The sequence below is a fragment of the Homalodisca vitripennis genome, chromosome X (assembly GCF_021130785.1).
Source record: "Homalodisca vitripennis isolate AUS2020 chromosome X, UT_GWSS_2.1, whole genome shotgun sequence".
Lineage (NCBI taxonomy): Eukaryota > Metazoa > Arthropoda > Insecta > Hemiptera > Cicadellidae > Homalodisca > Homalodisca vitripennis.
In genome coordinates, this window is record NC_060215.1 from 105,724,166 (window position 1) to 105,741,074 (window position 16,909).

Consider the following 16,909-nt stretch of genomic DNA (forward strand, 5'->3'; position numbering starts at 1 on the left):
TTCTATCAACGGCCGAGACCGATCTCACATATACTAGAGAATATAACGTTGCTCATATTAATGGAATCTATTCTAGAGCAGTAAGATAGGAGAGATACCAAAAACTAATATTTTCTACTAAAATAATTTCCTAGTAGAGTGATTGATTCTCAAAGTAATACATTGCTTGATATTGATAGGATCATTGAAAGCTAATTTTCTGCAGCTGTAAACAGGTCTGGTTTGATGTTCTGATTAGTATAATATATACAGTATATCATTACTATTTATAGGTTAAGTTGTTATTAATTACGTTATTGTAACTACACGAAATGTATTATTATAGTTTTGTCAAAAGATGGGTTACGTTTGAACTGCTTGGAAACAGATATATTGGCGAGGTCTAACATTCAATCAATGATAAGTTATTTATTTACTTTTAAAGCATATTGGAATCAGTTTGAAATTTTAAACATTTATTGGATCTTTAAATATAGAGGATGTCACGAGATCAATATATCATATATTGATGTAGAGCATGGAAATAAAATAAATATCAAACTGGATATATGTTACTAAATGCTTTGTTTACTGCAAATATGTCCAATAGGTAAATTTTTATTTTGAGAAAGGTTTAGTCCTGGCACTGATTATAGGTAGGTTATACATATCGTGAATAACCTGAAGTGTAATTGTACAAATAACAATATTTGGTAATTTATGGTCTTGAAACTGCGACAGTTTTCAGCAATCAATTCCAAATTTAAAGGACAATGAGACTTTTACTAAATATACAATAAATTATGAAAAGATACGCAATGTAATCGAATAAGTAATGATACTCTAGTTGTCAAAAACAGTTAAGGAGCAATTTATTTTGACTAATTTTACCAAATTAATGGAGACTATTACCTCTTGTTAGTATCAAAAGTTAAAAAAAAAAACAATGCAATCATTAAAAAAAGTATTGTTGGACAAATAACATGTTTAAACCAAAGTATATTCTATTTATCCATAATATTACAGAACACTGTTTTTGCTCTACGTTTTTACCAATATTTAAAAAATATATTTTAGTATACTTGTGTTTTATTACTGTAATAATATTATTTATTAAACAGGTAATAAATGATGTACTTCTTACGTTGCACGTGTTATTATATTGAATTGTGTATTAGCGAAAGCCTTCAGCTGCAACTAAATTTAGCATTTTATGTGAAAGACGGGTACTCACATTAAGCTCACCGAATTTCAATAGTGTATCTTGAACGGATTCAATATTTTTATAAATAGCTCACAGATAGAGAGCAGAAAGCATCTTCGGGCTTATTATTTTGATACCCTGAACCTATTTAAGGAATATTTATCCAATATAATCTATGAGGCCAGTTTTATTTATTAAACCAATATTAGGGACACTCTGTATAACCAAATTACAGGGAGTGATGACAGAGGCAAGGACCGGGCTATGAAGCAACTCACAACCCTGGCCGCCCGCCATGTCGTATAAGTAAACAGCATAATCAGTTAATTGGCATAAACAAAAGGTGGGAAAGACACAGGGGCCCGTAGTAGGAGAAGGAGGGAAGCTGCTCAAAGAGTCCTTAGTTTACACACGGCGAGTGAGTATAAGTACCCAATAGGTCTCGTCAGTGTACGCTCGTCTATCCGCTCGACTCACAATCAACCAAGTTATATATAAAACGTGAGTATGTGAGACATTTACATGTGTACAGGTTGGTACTTCCGACTGCGAGGAATGTACGGTTGCGCATGCGCACTAGCCAGTCATCTGTAGGCCTGTCCGGTGATAACGAGCGTCAGTCAGTGTTCTCGCAGTCCTAGTAGTAGTTTCGTGCTCATCGCTTACACGCGTGTTATGTGCTAACTGTGGCATTCAGTGAACTTTACATTCTATTGGGATATTTCAGCAGTGCGACCAACAAAATGTAAGTTTCATCCTAGATTAGTAGAAATTCAATAATAGAGTGTCAACAATCTGTAACTTTTGATGAAATATATCAAATTTAAAACCAATTACATATTTTAAAAGAAAGGTTTTATTATCAAAATTCTAGTGTATATAAAATTATCGAAACCCTGCTAAGCGTGATCAACTGTATAAACAAATAGATATTTGTATTACAAGAAGAAGTTTGAACTTACTAGAGCATTATTAGTTTTACATTTGGATATTTACATAAAAGTGATAAACGATCACTACGGTGGTTTCCACATTAGCAGAACAGTGGCATTTGAAATAAATGAAGGAATGTAGTAAGATATCTTTGTTTAAATTATAATTTTGAATTGTAGTCGGGTAGATGAGGTAAATATTTATCTCTAAATAATTCCGCCAAAAATGACGATGATATTTTCGTGTTTGATATGTAAGATAACTCGTTAGGAGAGGGAGATACTGTGCCGTAATTCTCCACATTGACATGCGCTCACGTTTTAATGTGTATATACTATTAACAAATCATATAACAAATGTTATTAACATTGCGTCCTTGTTTTATAGTATTAACAAATGATTATTGCAGCTGGGCCGATAATGTCCACAATCACAAACACACGCACGCCCTCACACACATCACGCACATACCATCAACAAGTTTTGCCCAATGTAACATAGTGCAACTTACTATTGCTTGACAAACTCCGATTATTTTGTCAGTAACTTATATTATTATTTTCTTTGTTTTGGGTTATTTCTCTTTTATTTAAATTACTACGCCAATTTCATATTTAATACAATTTATCTGAACTTTATGAAAACTAGAGCTTAATCGTATTATCACTCATTAATAGTGCACAATTACACCACGAAATTACACTTCTGTCATTCACACTCACACACACACACAATTGCAGGGATTAGGACTGGCCGTACTTCCACCATGTTGGTTATCTAGTCCAATTCCAAATCAAATGTAGATGTTTGTTATTTGTAATGTTATTGTAAAATAATTAGTATATGTAGATTTTAAACATCGTAACGAGAAAAATGGTACCAAACGACGTATAATAAACTGGAGTTGTCATAGAATATTGCATTGCTTAGTAGTGAATCTGTTCTGAATCGTGAGTAATAATAATAAAGGTGACTGGTTTTCAAATAGTGACTCACCGGAATGTGCATGATTCGGTTTTTTGCAAACCAACCGAAGTTATTTAGTAATTTAGTAGTAGTAATTATGGTATAGTAATTGTTAGCATTGAAAAGTACTAAAACAATTTTTAAGCTATATTACTAGTTCATATTTTAATAATATCTATAAATACACTACTTTTTTATGCACTTGAACTATTTCTAGCAGTATGTAAGTATTATTTTACTTAACTATTTTACTATTAAACATATACTTTACTACATATGCGTCCTTGACTAATGCTTCTTATGATCCTGTCCCTTTCTCACCATTATATCCTTTCTGCAGGAGTAACCAAACATCGTAAGTATACTCAGAATTATATATATAATATTTAACATCCCTCAATACTTTTATATCTTCTACTTCACAATCCCCAAATACTAAATTACGTAATTATAGGTATACGATTTTATAATGCCTCTGTTGTAGATGTACCTCTTTATGAGTTTTTAATTAGGTAATACAAGATGAAATTTCGCCTCATTAGTCCAACCAGGACCGTGCAGATACCTCACATATCATAGTGCTTATGGCATATAAGCCATATCGATTTATAGTGTTACCTAGGTCTAAATTAATATATATTATGATTCCAAGAAATGTGATAATTTTCAATGTTCACCTGTTAAATAACGTTTTTATGAAATAATTATGTTCCTTTATTGATGACGTAACAGTATAAGATAATTTTTTTAAATATTGTTCATGAACGTGTTTGAATCAAATTTTATCTAAGGAATTGCTTTTTTCACGGATGTTTCTCATCTTCAAGAAGGGTGTCTTAAAGGGCTGTTATAAAAAGTAAACGAATTGAAACCAATAACCTTTCGTTTATTGCAGCGTCTGAAATCTGACACCATCACAGACTTGATACCTGGAATCTATTTTGTAGTAGGCTATGGGTGTCTCATATCGAAGAGATACAGTGTTCATTTTGAATGTCTTCGTTGCCGAATTTTTGTGGGGTCTTTCGGACGTGGACTCTAGAGAGTCAAATCTAAAACAGTGTTAGATTTCAGATGCTGCACTAAGGGAAAGGTGAAATGGAGCTAAACTAAACATTCAACAGAAAAAGAAAATTTAAGAAAATATTGAATATTATATGGTCGCTTTGTATTAATGATATAACAATACAAACAAAGACTATAGTATAAATAGATAATATCAAGTAACAAGCTATCAATTAATTTTTAATTATATTACTAAACATTGTATAGCATAATAATAAATATACTTTTATATGTTTATGGTTCAAGTTTTGTTTCATGTTGGACAGATCGAAAGTTAGTTAGTTTTTTCCCAAACATACTATACAATATTTTACAATTGTGTTAGTTGGAAATGAAAAGCTATTGTTTCTACTAATGATAGCAACAATCTCACTTCTTAGACAGTTCATATCAGTCACATCGCATTCCTTCACTTTCACTTATAAAATGATCAAACTGTGATATGTGCTGAAAACAAAACACTGTCAACAAACATTTTTACCCTAGTGCACATTTTTACCAAAACATATTTAACTATTCAATAAATAAATAAATAAAACCCCATTTTTAAGCCATCACTCCTACCAAAACCTATTCCGAAGTTTAAGTATAGCAAATATATTTTCATTTTATAAAAGCTGTGAGTTTGTTAGATGGAATTTTTAAGATTATTTTTTTCCGATGTTGTTAACTGGATCGTATATAACACGCCTTAACCTGTTAGCAGAATTATTGGATTTCCGCTGTTTGTAATAGTTTAATACAAATTTACAAACCATAAAACATATACAAGGTAAATTTAAAGTAAGTAATGAACAAATTAAGTTTGTGAGGTTTTGTATCTGTAATAGAATATATAGAGCACGGTGTTCCATGCTCAGTTTCCAGGTATAAGGTATATTCAGCGTTTAGCGTATAGCTCAGCGTCCATGTTGTGTTATCAGTCTACTCTGACTCACCAGTTTCTTCGTGCCGCGCCCTCACGTGTGTGTTCTAAATAATCATCCAAGAATAAAATTGTTGACCTTTACAGTACTTTGTTTTACCCGTAGAAGGGTTCACTCGGTACATATTTTCTCCTTTACTTGACGTACTCAAATGAACATAATCTCCAATAAATTTAATAATGTTCGTACTCGTTGTGACACCTATTTAAAATATGATATATTGAACCCCTTAAGCTGGTTTATTATGGGTACTTTCTATCTGTAATATCATATGGGATTATATTTTGGGAAGCTGCACGTCTGATACGAGCTCCTCATGCAGTAGAAGAATGGGGCGATCAAGCCAGGCGGAGAGAAAGAGTGGGGGGCAGAGCCGAGCAGTACCGATAAATCCCGAAAATTCCTGACAAACCTGTACATGCGGCTGATAGCGATCTCAGTTCGGAACGGTTCTGATTTCTATTATCTTACGAATTAATGAGTCGTTTTATATCCGAATTAATGAGTCGTTTTATATCCGAACATATCTGCAAAACATAGAAATTATATCGAATTAATTATATTAATATTGAACTTTCTTTATAACTCCAAAGACACTTTACAAAATGTAAGAGAGTGCACAACGAATAAAATGTCATAATCTCATCATATTTTGCATATAGGCTTAAAACGACGGTAAAAATATTTTTTTGCTATTGGAATATATTCAAATTAATAAGGCAAAAGCAACATGTTATAATGTGGAGTCCTTAATTGGTAGTAAATAAATTAATAATTACGCTATAAAATCTGTAATAAGAGTTATGTAATAGCTGTAATAAATTAAAGGGATTAAAAAAGAAACTTGCGAGTAAATATTCAACCAAAAACATAATTATAGAAATATGACAAAATCAATGACAACTACCTGACTTAATACCTAACATAGCACGTGACATGATTAATAAATACAGAATTTTAATAACCTCAAATTATTACGATCAAGTTTTAACTTATCGCAATAGCTCTCTGTCTGTTTGTTGGATATATCGAGAATGAAAAATAAGCTATAGACTTGAAATTGTGCATGCAACTTCGACCAAGCCTGATGTGTGTACGCAATTATAATGCTGACCGATCTATAGTACATGGCAATTATCGAATAATTTCTAACTAATAGTAATGTAACCTACAAATTATATTTATTTGATTAAGGCAGTTGGAAAATGCAATGAACCAAATATAATGTTACAAAACAATTTTATTGGTTTACATTTTAATACAAAAGATGCAGTTAAAAAGCTCAACTTAATTGTTGATTTTGTATTTTGGAGACCCTGAAGATCATTATTTAACTACTATGCTAAGAACACAAGTCTCGAATGTTTTGAAAAGTTTAAATGTTTTCAAGCATGAATGCTTACAATCACATTTGAGTGACTAAGAAAATTAAACAAGTACAATTAAATTGAGAATTCACTTGTAAACAAACAAATTTCTAAATTTTGCGAGTAGGGCTCTTTTTAATCCTCCTGGATGTTTAATCCACCCTCGAATGTTTTCTAGCTACGCCACTGAATGTAACGAGGTTACTTTGTTACATTAGACTTCCTTACGTCTTTTTGGGTCTTTCGATACTCCGTTGTATTGATTTATTTGTATGTAGACAAGATTAATTGCTTGTCATTAATTACGTTGTAAAATCAAGGTTTAATGAAATAAATTTATTTGCGATGCATCCTGCAGCATCCAGCTTTGAAAATGTAATATATATGTATGTTGTACCAAATTACTGAAAGGTGTTTAACTCAGAGTAGAAGCTAAAAACAGTGGTACATTTTAAGAGGTTTGTCAGAATAATTTTCTGCAATTTAATTGTGCTGCATCCAGCAACATCCAGCTTTGAAAATGTAATATATATGTATGTTGTACCAAATTACTGAAAGGTGTTTAACTCAGAGTAGAAGCTAAAAACAGTGGTACATTTTAAGAGGTTTGTCAGAATAATTTTCTGCAATTTAATTGTGCTGCATCCTGCAACATCCAGATTTGAAAATGTAATTTAAATGTATGTATGCTGTACTAAACTACGGAAAGAGGTTTGAAAATACAGTGATACATTTTAATAGGTTTGCCAGGTACTGAACTAAATTCAATTCAGAGGAGTACAGAGCGAGAACGCGCGGACTGCTCATTCCACTATTCTAATACGCGGGCTATCTGTAGTTGGCAGGAGGGGCCCCTCCATCCCCACTCTTTCTCTCCGCCTGGCTTGATCGCCCCATTCTTCTACTGCATGAGGAGCTCGTCACCTCTGATTGCAATCAACCGAGTTTTGTGGTGAAGAAGAGGACACACACACACGCACACATACCCACACGTGTTTGCGTGTGATGCGGTCTCATGTTTAGTACGCATCAAATCAAATCTTTAATTGCTCGCAACAATTTCTTCACATTGTATGGCAAACGTCATAATTATTTCTAAATTTTAACCTTTCATACCACACTACTACCACATTCAAACTTACATAATATTTCATACATTCCAATCTCATTCATCCTTCGCCAATCTCAACCCACTTCCAGCGCTGGAGTCAGTTATCGCATTGGGCGGTCTCCCAGTTAAACGCCAGAAACTCGTCAACGCTGTAGAATGCCTTTGACACAAGAAAGCGCTTAAGACGAGCTTTTGACGCCTTGGGCGTTTGGGCGTTTTTCATATAATTTGGCAATCTGTTGATGAAATGAACACCTGCCTGCGAAGGCAAGTGCTCATAAACCACCGTTCTGTGTCTCCCAGTTCGGTAGTTATCTCTGCCTCTAATCTCATACCCGTGTATGTCACGTCCCCTGGTAAGGGCACATTTAGACATCGAGTGAATATACTAGTTAAAATTAGTTACAGTATTTTCTACGTAGAAAATTATATCGCTATTTAAGTACTCATCGTATTCTACATGCGCTATTCCACGGAGTCTGTGTCAGTTCATCGCATTAGCCTTTTAGCTCTTTTAAAACATGCATGTCGAATCGACTTATAGTGACAATTTTACACACACAAATACTGACTTAAAGTACTTTATTGCTTATATTCCTAACAATATGTTCCATGTATTTTACTGTTATAAACACCTAGTATTCAATCACAAGATACATAAGAGGAGTTCGAATAAGAACCTATTGATATCTTTAATTGACACTAAATGAATGTCCACAAACTAGTTTGTATCTTGATTTGTACGACAGGAACTCGAGTTTATCTCAATCCTGGCCAGTGGCTGCAACAACTGCCGAGAAGACGTCAAACATCGATGACGCAAAAGACTGGGAGGAACCCATACCGTACATCGATGACGATAAAGACTGCAAGGAACCCATGCCAAACGAAGACGGAGAATTGAGCCAGTTAATTGGCAATGACATAACTGCTGGAAATGAGGATACCCAGGGGAACTGCCCCACCGAACCGATCTCAGACCCTGCGTCTTGTAGTGTACTTTTGGGAGATTATAATCAGGTATGCATTTTAGTTTAAAATGTTATTTCAGAAATTTAGGTCTAGTGTTTTACACACCCTGTCATTCCGTTATGTATATTAGTATTTCCCCCTCAAACTCACAACTTGCCCCTGTTATTTGTACATCAATTTTCAATTTTCAACGAACCCAAAGGAGAGCTGCATCTCTGTTATACGTTACGAGTAATGGAACAACTAATTTTAGTAAAGAGTATATGCATGTCTGTCGAGGAATGCTCTGTTTGCAAACATGAAAGCCACCGATAAGCGTGCTCGCAGCCAATGTCTGGGCTTTGGGTTTGAGGCGATGGGATACCTTGAGTGTGGCACTTGGGGCTTTGGCTTGACAGTTACACGAAGCTGAATGTGGCTGCTAATTAGAGGAGAAATATGTTTGTATTCTAAATTATTATTGATTTTTTGTGTTCAGCTAAGATTTACTTATCTTTTTATTTCGTTTTCATTTTAAAGATATTGAACTATGTTTAATGATGTAATGTAAATACTCGTATGTTAGTTCATTTTCCATCTTTCAGCGATGCAAAAAACAGTAACACTACTTTCCGAGAACTGCAATCTAATATTTTCCTCAGGTGAAAAACTAACCTAACACATAATTAGAAAGTTGGTGTGCCACTGATTTTTCGTACCACTGAACGATGGAAATTGTCCAGAAAATAGTATTACCTTCACACTCTTTCCTTCGTCAAAAAATAACTTCAGACGAGTTATAAGGGCTTTTTTCTTCTAACTCTGCCACTTTATTTTGATTTTCTTAAAATCTAACCATTTAGAGATTGAATTTATTCTTTACCACATGTAGACTTTGGTTTTTATGTTTAATTCTTGGCGCTAATGATGCAATATTTTTACAGTTTTTTTTTCAAAACACATATTGGAGGACTACTTTAGATTGATGCATAAAGTTTTGATAACTTCCATTAAAAAAACACATATTTTAAGACCTTAACACCCTATTGTCGGCTTAGTTATAAACCTACTTGATAGTTGGCTTTATTGAGGAAATAGAAAACCTCTTTTTCCAAATCCATAAAATCTAAAACTTTGTATTTATGTACATCATATTTATTATTTTATTATATTAATTGTATGCTTAAATATTCTGAGATAATAAATATACATCGATGGTAACCAAAGTATCATTTACGATTTAGTTTTCTAGAGTTTATTGGTACTGATTTTGAGAAATATGTTTATAGAATGACATTTCTCTTGACAGTTAACTGGTTGGTTCTCTATGATTCTAGACTTATAGTATGATGAAATGAACATAAACGGCGCAATAATCTATGAAATTAACTTTATTTTCGTCTATGTAAGATTTGAGAATGAAAAAAGGTGTTTCACGGACATTAGTCATAAGTAAAACTTACCACTGGATTCGCTACTGGCTGGTTTATATCTGTTAGTTGAACCTACACTGGGTACAGCAATAACTGATGTGTCACTTTTATCTGAGTAACCGTGAGGATGTCCAGGAGCGACACATCACTAACTACACATATCGCGATTTAAGGTAAAAGTGTTGATCTATAGTGTTATATCTCCGAAGGATAACTGTTGCAGTGGATGGGGTTCCCTCATTGTTAAAGATTTTGCAAATTTAAACATAAGGGAATATCAATTCCTGCTCTCTCTCTGACTGGAAGAGGTTTGAACATAACTGGCATGTTTTAAATAAAATATTGTGATGATGCTCGCTGTCCCTCCTCATGTTGGATGCAACATTGTATCTCTACAGAGAGAGGTCTCTCATTCCTTCTTTGCCGATTCTAAATATCGTTTAAAGGTCTTTTTAGAACTATTTGTGATGGGAGGTCTCCTCAGAGTTTTTTCGTAAGTGTACAAGACGTCGGCAATAACTCGTTTGATTTATAAAATGCCTCTAAACGTCAGTTTTTATAATTTTACAATTTTATTAAAAAACCAAATCCAAAATCTGTTTGTGTAATAGAAATTACCTGTTTGATGTATTATGCACCAAAATGTTTGCCCTATGTAAAAGATATTCATACATCTTCATGTAACAAGTTGGGTATTGTTTATTGAGCAGTTTTATGTCTAGAAGAGAAATAATTCAATGTGTCACAAAGTTCCGGCACTGGTCATACAAACACAGAAAGACTTCTGCATGTATCAAGCGTGTCAACCATAACAAAAATGCCCCCATTCTTTTGTTTTGTTTTTACGTTTCATGTGATTTTAAGACAGTATCCACTTAAACAAACCGTTTCAAAAATACATTCGCATCTAAAACAAATATTTCAGCGTACAGACTTGACCGATTTGGATCCTCCCTTCGAAAATATTCACGCCAATAAATTAATATTTCATTCTACTTCATATTCTGTCTAGAGCGTATGTCAATTTTAATGTACATAAAACATTTATAACGTAACTAAACACCATACAGGGGCTATGATGACATCTCTATAAGCTATTTTACAGGGATTTGATAATAATACGTCACTATATTTCATATTAGCGATGGGAAATAGCTGTAAACTGTAAAATAAGGAAACTGTATTGAGTTACGTGGTAAAATAATGAGTATAGATAATAGGAGACTAAATATATATTTTATGGACTAATTAACAATTTTCATAGAATGTTCGGAATTAATTTTATTGTTGGTCTCACCAAGATAGTCGACGGTTGGAAGGGGAGAGAGTGAGAGGAAGTTAAGGCATACACACAGAAGGATGTTTTAGTCTTTTGTGAAAGTTTCCAGGTATTAGACAAGTGTAAAGATTAAAATGGCCAAAGGGACCTACCCGATCCCTCTGTAGTCTCTTCGAGACATCGCGGATGTAGGAGTCATCTATGATGAATAATTCCGATGAAATATATTAAGTTGCTCCTACACACCTACTTTTCCTGGGCATCAATATTGGGAACAAAATTGGTTTTATAAGTTTTTGGAACCATCCTATCAACATGCTTAATGTCAATTGATATTCAAAAGGAGTTCCGTGGCATCTATTGTTCTGTTTTTGGAATTACATAGTTTTTACATAATAACAACAATATCAGGTGGTCTTATTACCAACCCTTACACTTGTTTGAAAGTTACTATTCAAAAGTAAGTGGGGAATGGTTTAAAAACTACTTTGTAGATTTTTTGCGTAGGATCTTTTAACCCGTATAAGTTAACAGAATCAGTATCCATCCTCTACAAGTATAACAGTATGTTAACTAAAAAATTTAAAAAAAGTAAAAATTCATGCCAAAGCATGAAAATTGACAGCTATCAGAGCAACGTCTGAACGTGCTGTCCAGTTCCATCTAAATTGGTACCAAATAAATAATTATCATAATAACAATAAAATAAGAAATACTGTGTACATATAACATAACTGATAAATATAAAACAAATTATAGATTGTACATAAATCAAAATGTGGAATTTGATAATCAAACTATAAATTGATTTTTTTATTTTAACAAATGTATTAAATATTGGACGCATAACAGTAAAACTAGAAAATATATGATGAAAATGGACAAAACAATTTAATTATCACAGGCATGATGCCGCTAACTGTACAGTCCTAATAAAAAATTGACTAACTATTAAAATATCAGTCTATATAAAGAACAAAGTAAATGAAAAATATTGTTTACTAAGAGCTGCTTTGTTTATTGATTTATGAATACCATTTAAAGTTTTTTGAGCACCTCCGCATACGATAATAACACATTGAAAAGCTGACTGTACATACGAGAAGTAAACTGTTTTAAACTCATTACGGCCTAGAGTTTAGATTAATTAACTTAAACTGTAGATTAGCTTTCTTAATTTGGTATTTATGCAATTAGCATATGGTTCCAACCAGAAGTTTGCATCAATGAGTACACTCAGATACTTGTAGCGGTCCACCTATCTGTCCGACGAGTGCAACAAATGTTTTATATATAGAATTGAAAACTTTAGCCAAATCAATAAAACAAGTAATGATTTGAAGTTTTCCTTTAACGAGTCGAGTATAACTGCATCTATCTCTAAAAGGGCGTTGGAAATGTTTTTATCTCGCCTACATATAATTTGTGATTTAGATGTATGATTATGTATTTCAAGATGATTTTGAAACTGAGACTTTAACCACTTCTCCAGTAATTTACCGACCGCAATTCGTAATGTAATTGGTCTGTAATTTCCATATAAGATTTATTATTTGACTTATACTATGGTATTGCTTTGGCTAATTTAAATTTTTCTGTGAAAACTCCTGAAGTAACACTGACTAAATGATTTATCAGTGGCAAAGGTTTCTTAGTACTATAACACGTGTAGCAATTTCCTCAACCCCAGGAGCAGAGCTAACGCGCACCCCGACAACCCATCTCTCCATCTGGTTGTCTGTGACCGGGGCCAGCACACACAAGACTACCGGCCACATGATTGGCTCCATTGGCGGCATCAGCCAAGAGGACAACTTCTGTGCTAAACACGAACTTACATTATAAAAGCAAATATTAAAAGAGTTTGCCACAGCCTTAACGTTCTCCCCTCCCCCCCCCCCCCAGAGATCCCAAGCCTGCAGGAAGTTGCGAAAGGAAATGCAGTTTTAGATCATATCACACCGCTAATTGCATAGAAAACATTCTAAAAATGTTTTTAACTGTTCAATGAAATTGTAATTTTCTCTCAGTAATAAGCTGCTTTTGTTTTTATTATCTCTTTCGTCAAGTTATTTCGATAGATTTAAAAATAATTTTAAGCGTACCATTAAATTTGTTATATTATAATATTTTACTTATTTTTCTTCGTTTTTAGATTTACTATTATTCGTGGTATAAACCTTTTGTTGCGCAGTGTGTCTTACGGGTTAGATCTTCAAAAGATAGTATAAGTATGTCACAGGAAACGTTATCACATTTCTGCTGCAGCAGTGGTCCCAAGACTGCTCCCAATAGTTTCTATAGTAGCAGTCATTAGTTGTAACCCCTGCAGTACTGCAGTTGCACTCTTGTAGTCAGAGTGTTTTATAAAAGTGTGGTCAATGTGCTTCCCGACAGTTTCTATAGTAGCAGTCAGTAGTTATAACTCCAGCAGTTACACTCTTGTAGACAGAGTGTTTTATAATAGTGTGGACAATGTGCTCCCCAACAGTTTCTATAGCAGCAGTCAGTAGCTATAACTCCAGCAGTGGACTCAACTCTCCACACCGGCCAGCACCGCGTAGTGGTCAGTCCAGTCAGTAGTTATAACTCTCGCAGTCACACACTTGTAGTCAGAGTGTTTTATAAAATTTTATAAAAGTGTGGTCAATGTGCTCCCCAACAGTTTCTATAGTAGCTCCTTGTCCAGATAAGTGTCAAAGTCACTGACTGATAAGACAGGTGCGGGGGACTCAACTCTCCACACCGGCCAGCACCGCGTAGTGGTCAGTCCAGTCAGTAGTTATAACTCTCGCAGTCACACACTTGTAGTCAGAGTGTTTTATAAAATTTTATAAAAGTGTGGTCAATGTGCTCCCCAACAGTTTCTATAGTAGCTCCTTGTCCAGATAAGTGTCAAAGTCACTGATAAGACAGGTGCGGGGGACTCAACGCTCCACACCGGCCAGCACCGCGTAGTGGTCAGTCCAGTCAGTAGTTATAACTCCCATAGTTACACACCTGTAGTCAGAGTGTTTTATAAAACTTTAGTCAATGTGCTCCCCAACAGTTTCTATAGTAGCTCCTTGTCCAGATAAGTGTCAAAGTCACTGATAAGACAGGTGCGGGGGACTCAACGCTCCACACCGGCCAGCACCGCGTTGTGGTCAGTCCAGTCATGAACTCCCGGAATTCATACTTCGTTAGAACTATTGCTAGAACATTTGTTTAGTTAGAACTCCCGCAGTTACACCCTTGTAGTCCATGACTTCTATGACAGTTGTTTGTTATGCTATGAATATAATTTCTAGAAAACTAAAAACCGGTTTTATCATTGTCGGTCCATATTTCAGTGAGAATAATAATGTAACAACAGTTTTTTTTTATAAAAATTAAGAATTGTCTTATGTTTTTAACAGCCACATATATTAAATAACGTTAGTTACGTAATAACGTTAATACTACATTGTTCATAGAATTTTCCAACGTAAACGTGTGAATCAGATTGTACCCAGTAAATTACTCGTTACCTGTTCGGTATGTCATGGTACAGTATGTTATAATGTTCATCCGCTATAACGTCTGCCGCTTTGCCAACCACCCTGATTAGTTTGATGATAGTGTTTCAGAAAATAAAAATATAAAATTTTAAAAATTGGTTTACTGATGTAATATTTAAACACGTATATTAGAGCCATTAAAAACAAAATACTCCACCAATAGTTATAAATTTAAACTTTGTTCTAAGAACTCAACTAATACAGATGCCACTACCTATGCTTGTATCCTTAATTAATTAGCATTAGTTAATTATGACATAATTTGTTCTCTATTATTTCTCATATTTTTGTGGTATTACAAATTGTACTAAACAATGCATATAAATCATCATCCAGTTCATAGGTAAAGGAGAGAAAACATGCATGTTCGATATTACTACAATATGAGATTGAGAATGTCCCTTCAAATGTACCTCAATCAGAAATATTTCAAATATTTATGTTGGTTGTGTATATACAAATTCATAAATACAGTATCACAAAAATATTTGTAATTACAGCACATACCAAAATACTTTTTTTACTTTTGAACGTTGCTATTTAAGTGGTAAAAACTGAACTATGGGGTATGGAAAGATTGATGAAAATGCTGCAAAAAATTAGTTTTAACACGTTTTCGAGTTATAAATGTACGTAATGTGTTTTGTTTTAGGTTCCGATGGTGAAGACTTCAGAAATTGAAGAACCACAATGTAACTGGGAATATCATATTTGCATGTGGATAATATGTCTGGTGTGCTTATTCATTTGGCTCATGAGTAAGATTTTCATCGAACCATCAAATCAACAGCACAAAAGTCAATACGCTTAAGTATTTATTTAACGTAAAAATGTCACTATCAAATACAGTTTAGTTTGATAGTAAACTTATATTTTTGTATATTATAACTTTTAAATTCTTTACATTTTTGAGAATTTCTTATTGCTGAAGTCTACAATATCAGAGCTCTTAAAAAAGACTTGTTTCTCAAAAAGGTTGTATAAAACGCCACCTTATATGTGTTAGACTGCTTTGGTGTTTCTATCTACCGTGGTCAAATGCATTCTTCTAGAGCACAAAGTTTTATATTCTATCAAAAAATTAATAACTTTCACTGGTATGACTTATGTTAAATAAAACCTAAGATGCAATTAATTTCACATACTTTACAACTGAAAGAACCTATATTTATTCTTTATAGAAACAATAATACACCAACATTTATCTTTTATACAAGTTCTTTTAAATGTATTACGTGTAAAAACATTAGGGATTCCTGGTATTTCCTTTTAAAGAACAGCAGGTTTTTTTTTAATGAAAAGGGCTCGTTAAATATTCACCTCAGTGAAAACGTTGCTCTTTAAATCAGACCTACAACACAGAATTTAATAAACAGTAAATCTTCATTTCTTCGGAAAGAACGGGTCCGTCAAAATTCCTGACTTTGAGAAGTTTGATATTTTGAAAGACTAAGATTTGACATCATCAGTTAATGTGTAGAGTGGTAATTCTAAGCAATATATGGGTCAACCTCGATTTTTCTCATATTACAATATAATGTTCCAATAGTCAATTAGAAAAGGAAATGACTAGAATTTCTTGCCGGAAAGCAGTTATAGGGAGCAGGCAACTCATATTACAATATAATGTTCCAATAGTCAATTAGAAAAGGAAATGACTAGAATTTCTTGCTGGAAAGCAGTTATAGGGAGCAGGCAACCGCGAGAATTACCTATTAGTGATCAGGGGCACTGACGTGATCTGGGCTTCAAATTTGGAACTACTCGAGTTAATTTTTTTTCTAAAAGAGCAAGCAGCGCGAAGCGCTGCGCAGCGGGCAAGCATCGTGCGTGATCTTCGTATATACTGAATTGATTCAGGCCAAAGGAATGACACAGATTCCTTTACCAGATTTTTACGGAGATTTTGTATTGGGCGGATTATATTGGTTTACTTTGCTTTCCAGCATGTAATTATGTGTTTAAAACTGTTTTACATACATTACCTACATTATATTGTAATATGTAATAACAATTTATCAGAAATTTTTAATAAAAAAAAGGATCACGCACGATGCCTGCCCGCTGCGCAGCGCTTCGCGCTGCTTGCTCTTTTAGAAAAAAAATTAACTCGAGTAGTTCCAAATTTGAAGCCCAGATCACGTCAGTGCCCCTGA

General features: G+C 33.8%; 1 protein-coding gene across 1 annotated transcript; it reads left to right on the plus strand.

The window, feature by feature from the left end:
• The first annotated feature begins 1,817 nt into the window (after positions 1-1,817).
• Positions 1,818-16,357, plus strand: LOC124368560. The gene is made up of 3 exons (XM_046825803.1): positions 1,818-1,928; positions 8,301-8,571; positions 15,406-16,357. Coding segments are annotated over exons 1-3 (432 nt in total). The 5' UTR covers positions 1,818-1,926; the 3' UTR covers positions 15,565-16,357.
• Positions 16,358-16,909: the final 552 nt, after the last annotated feature.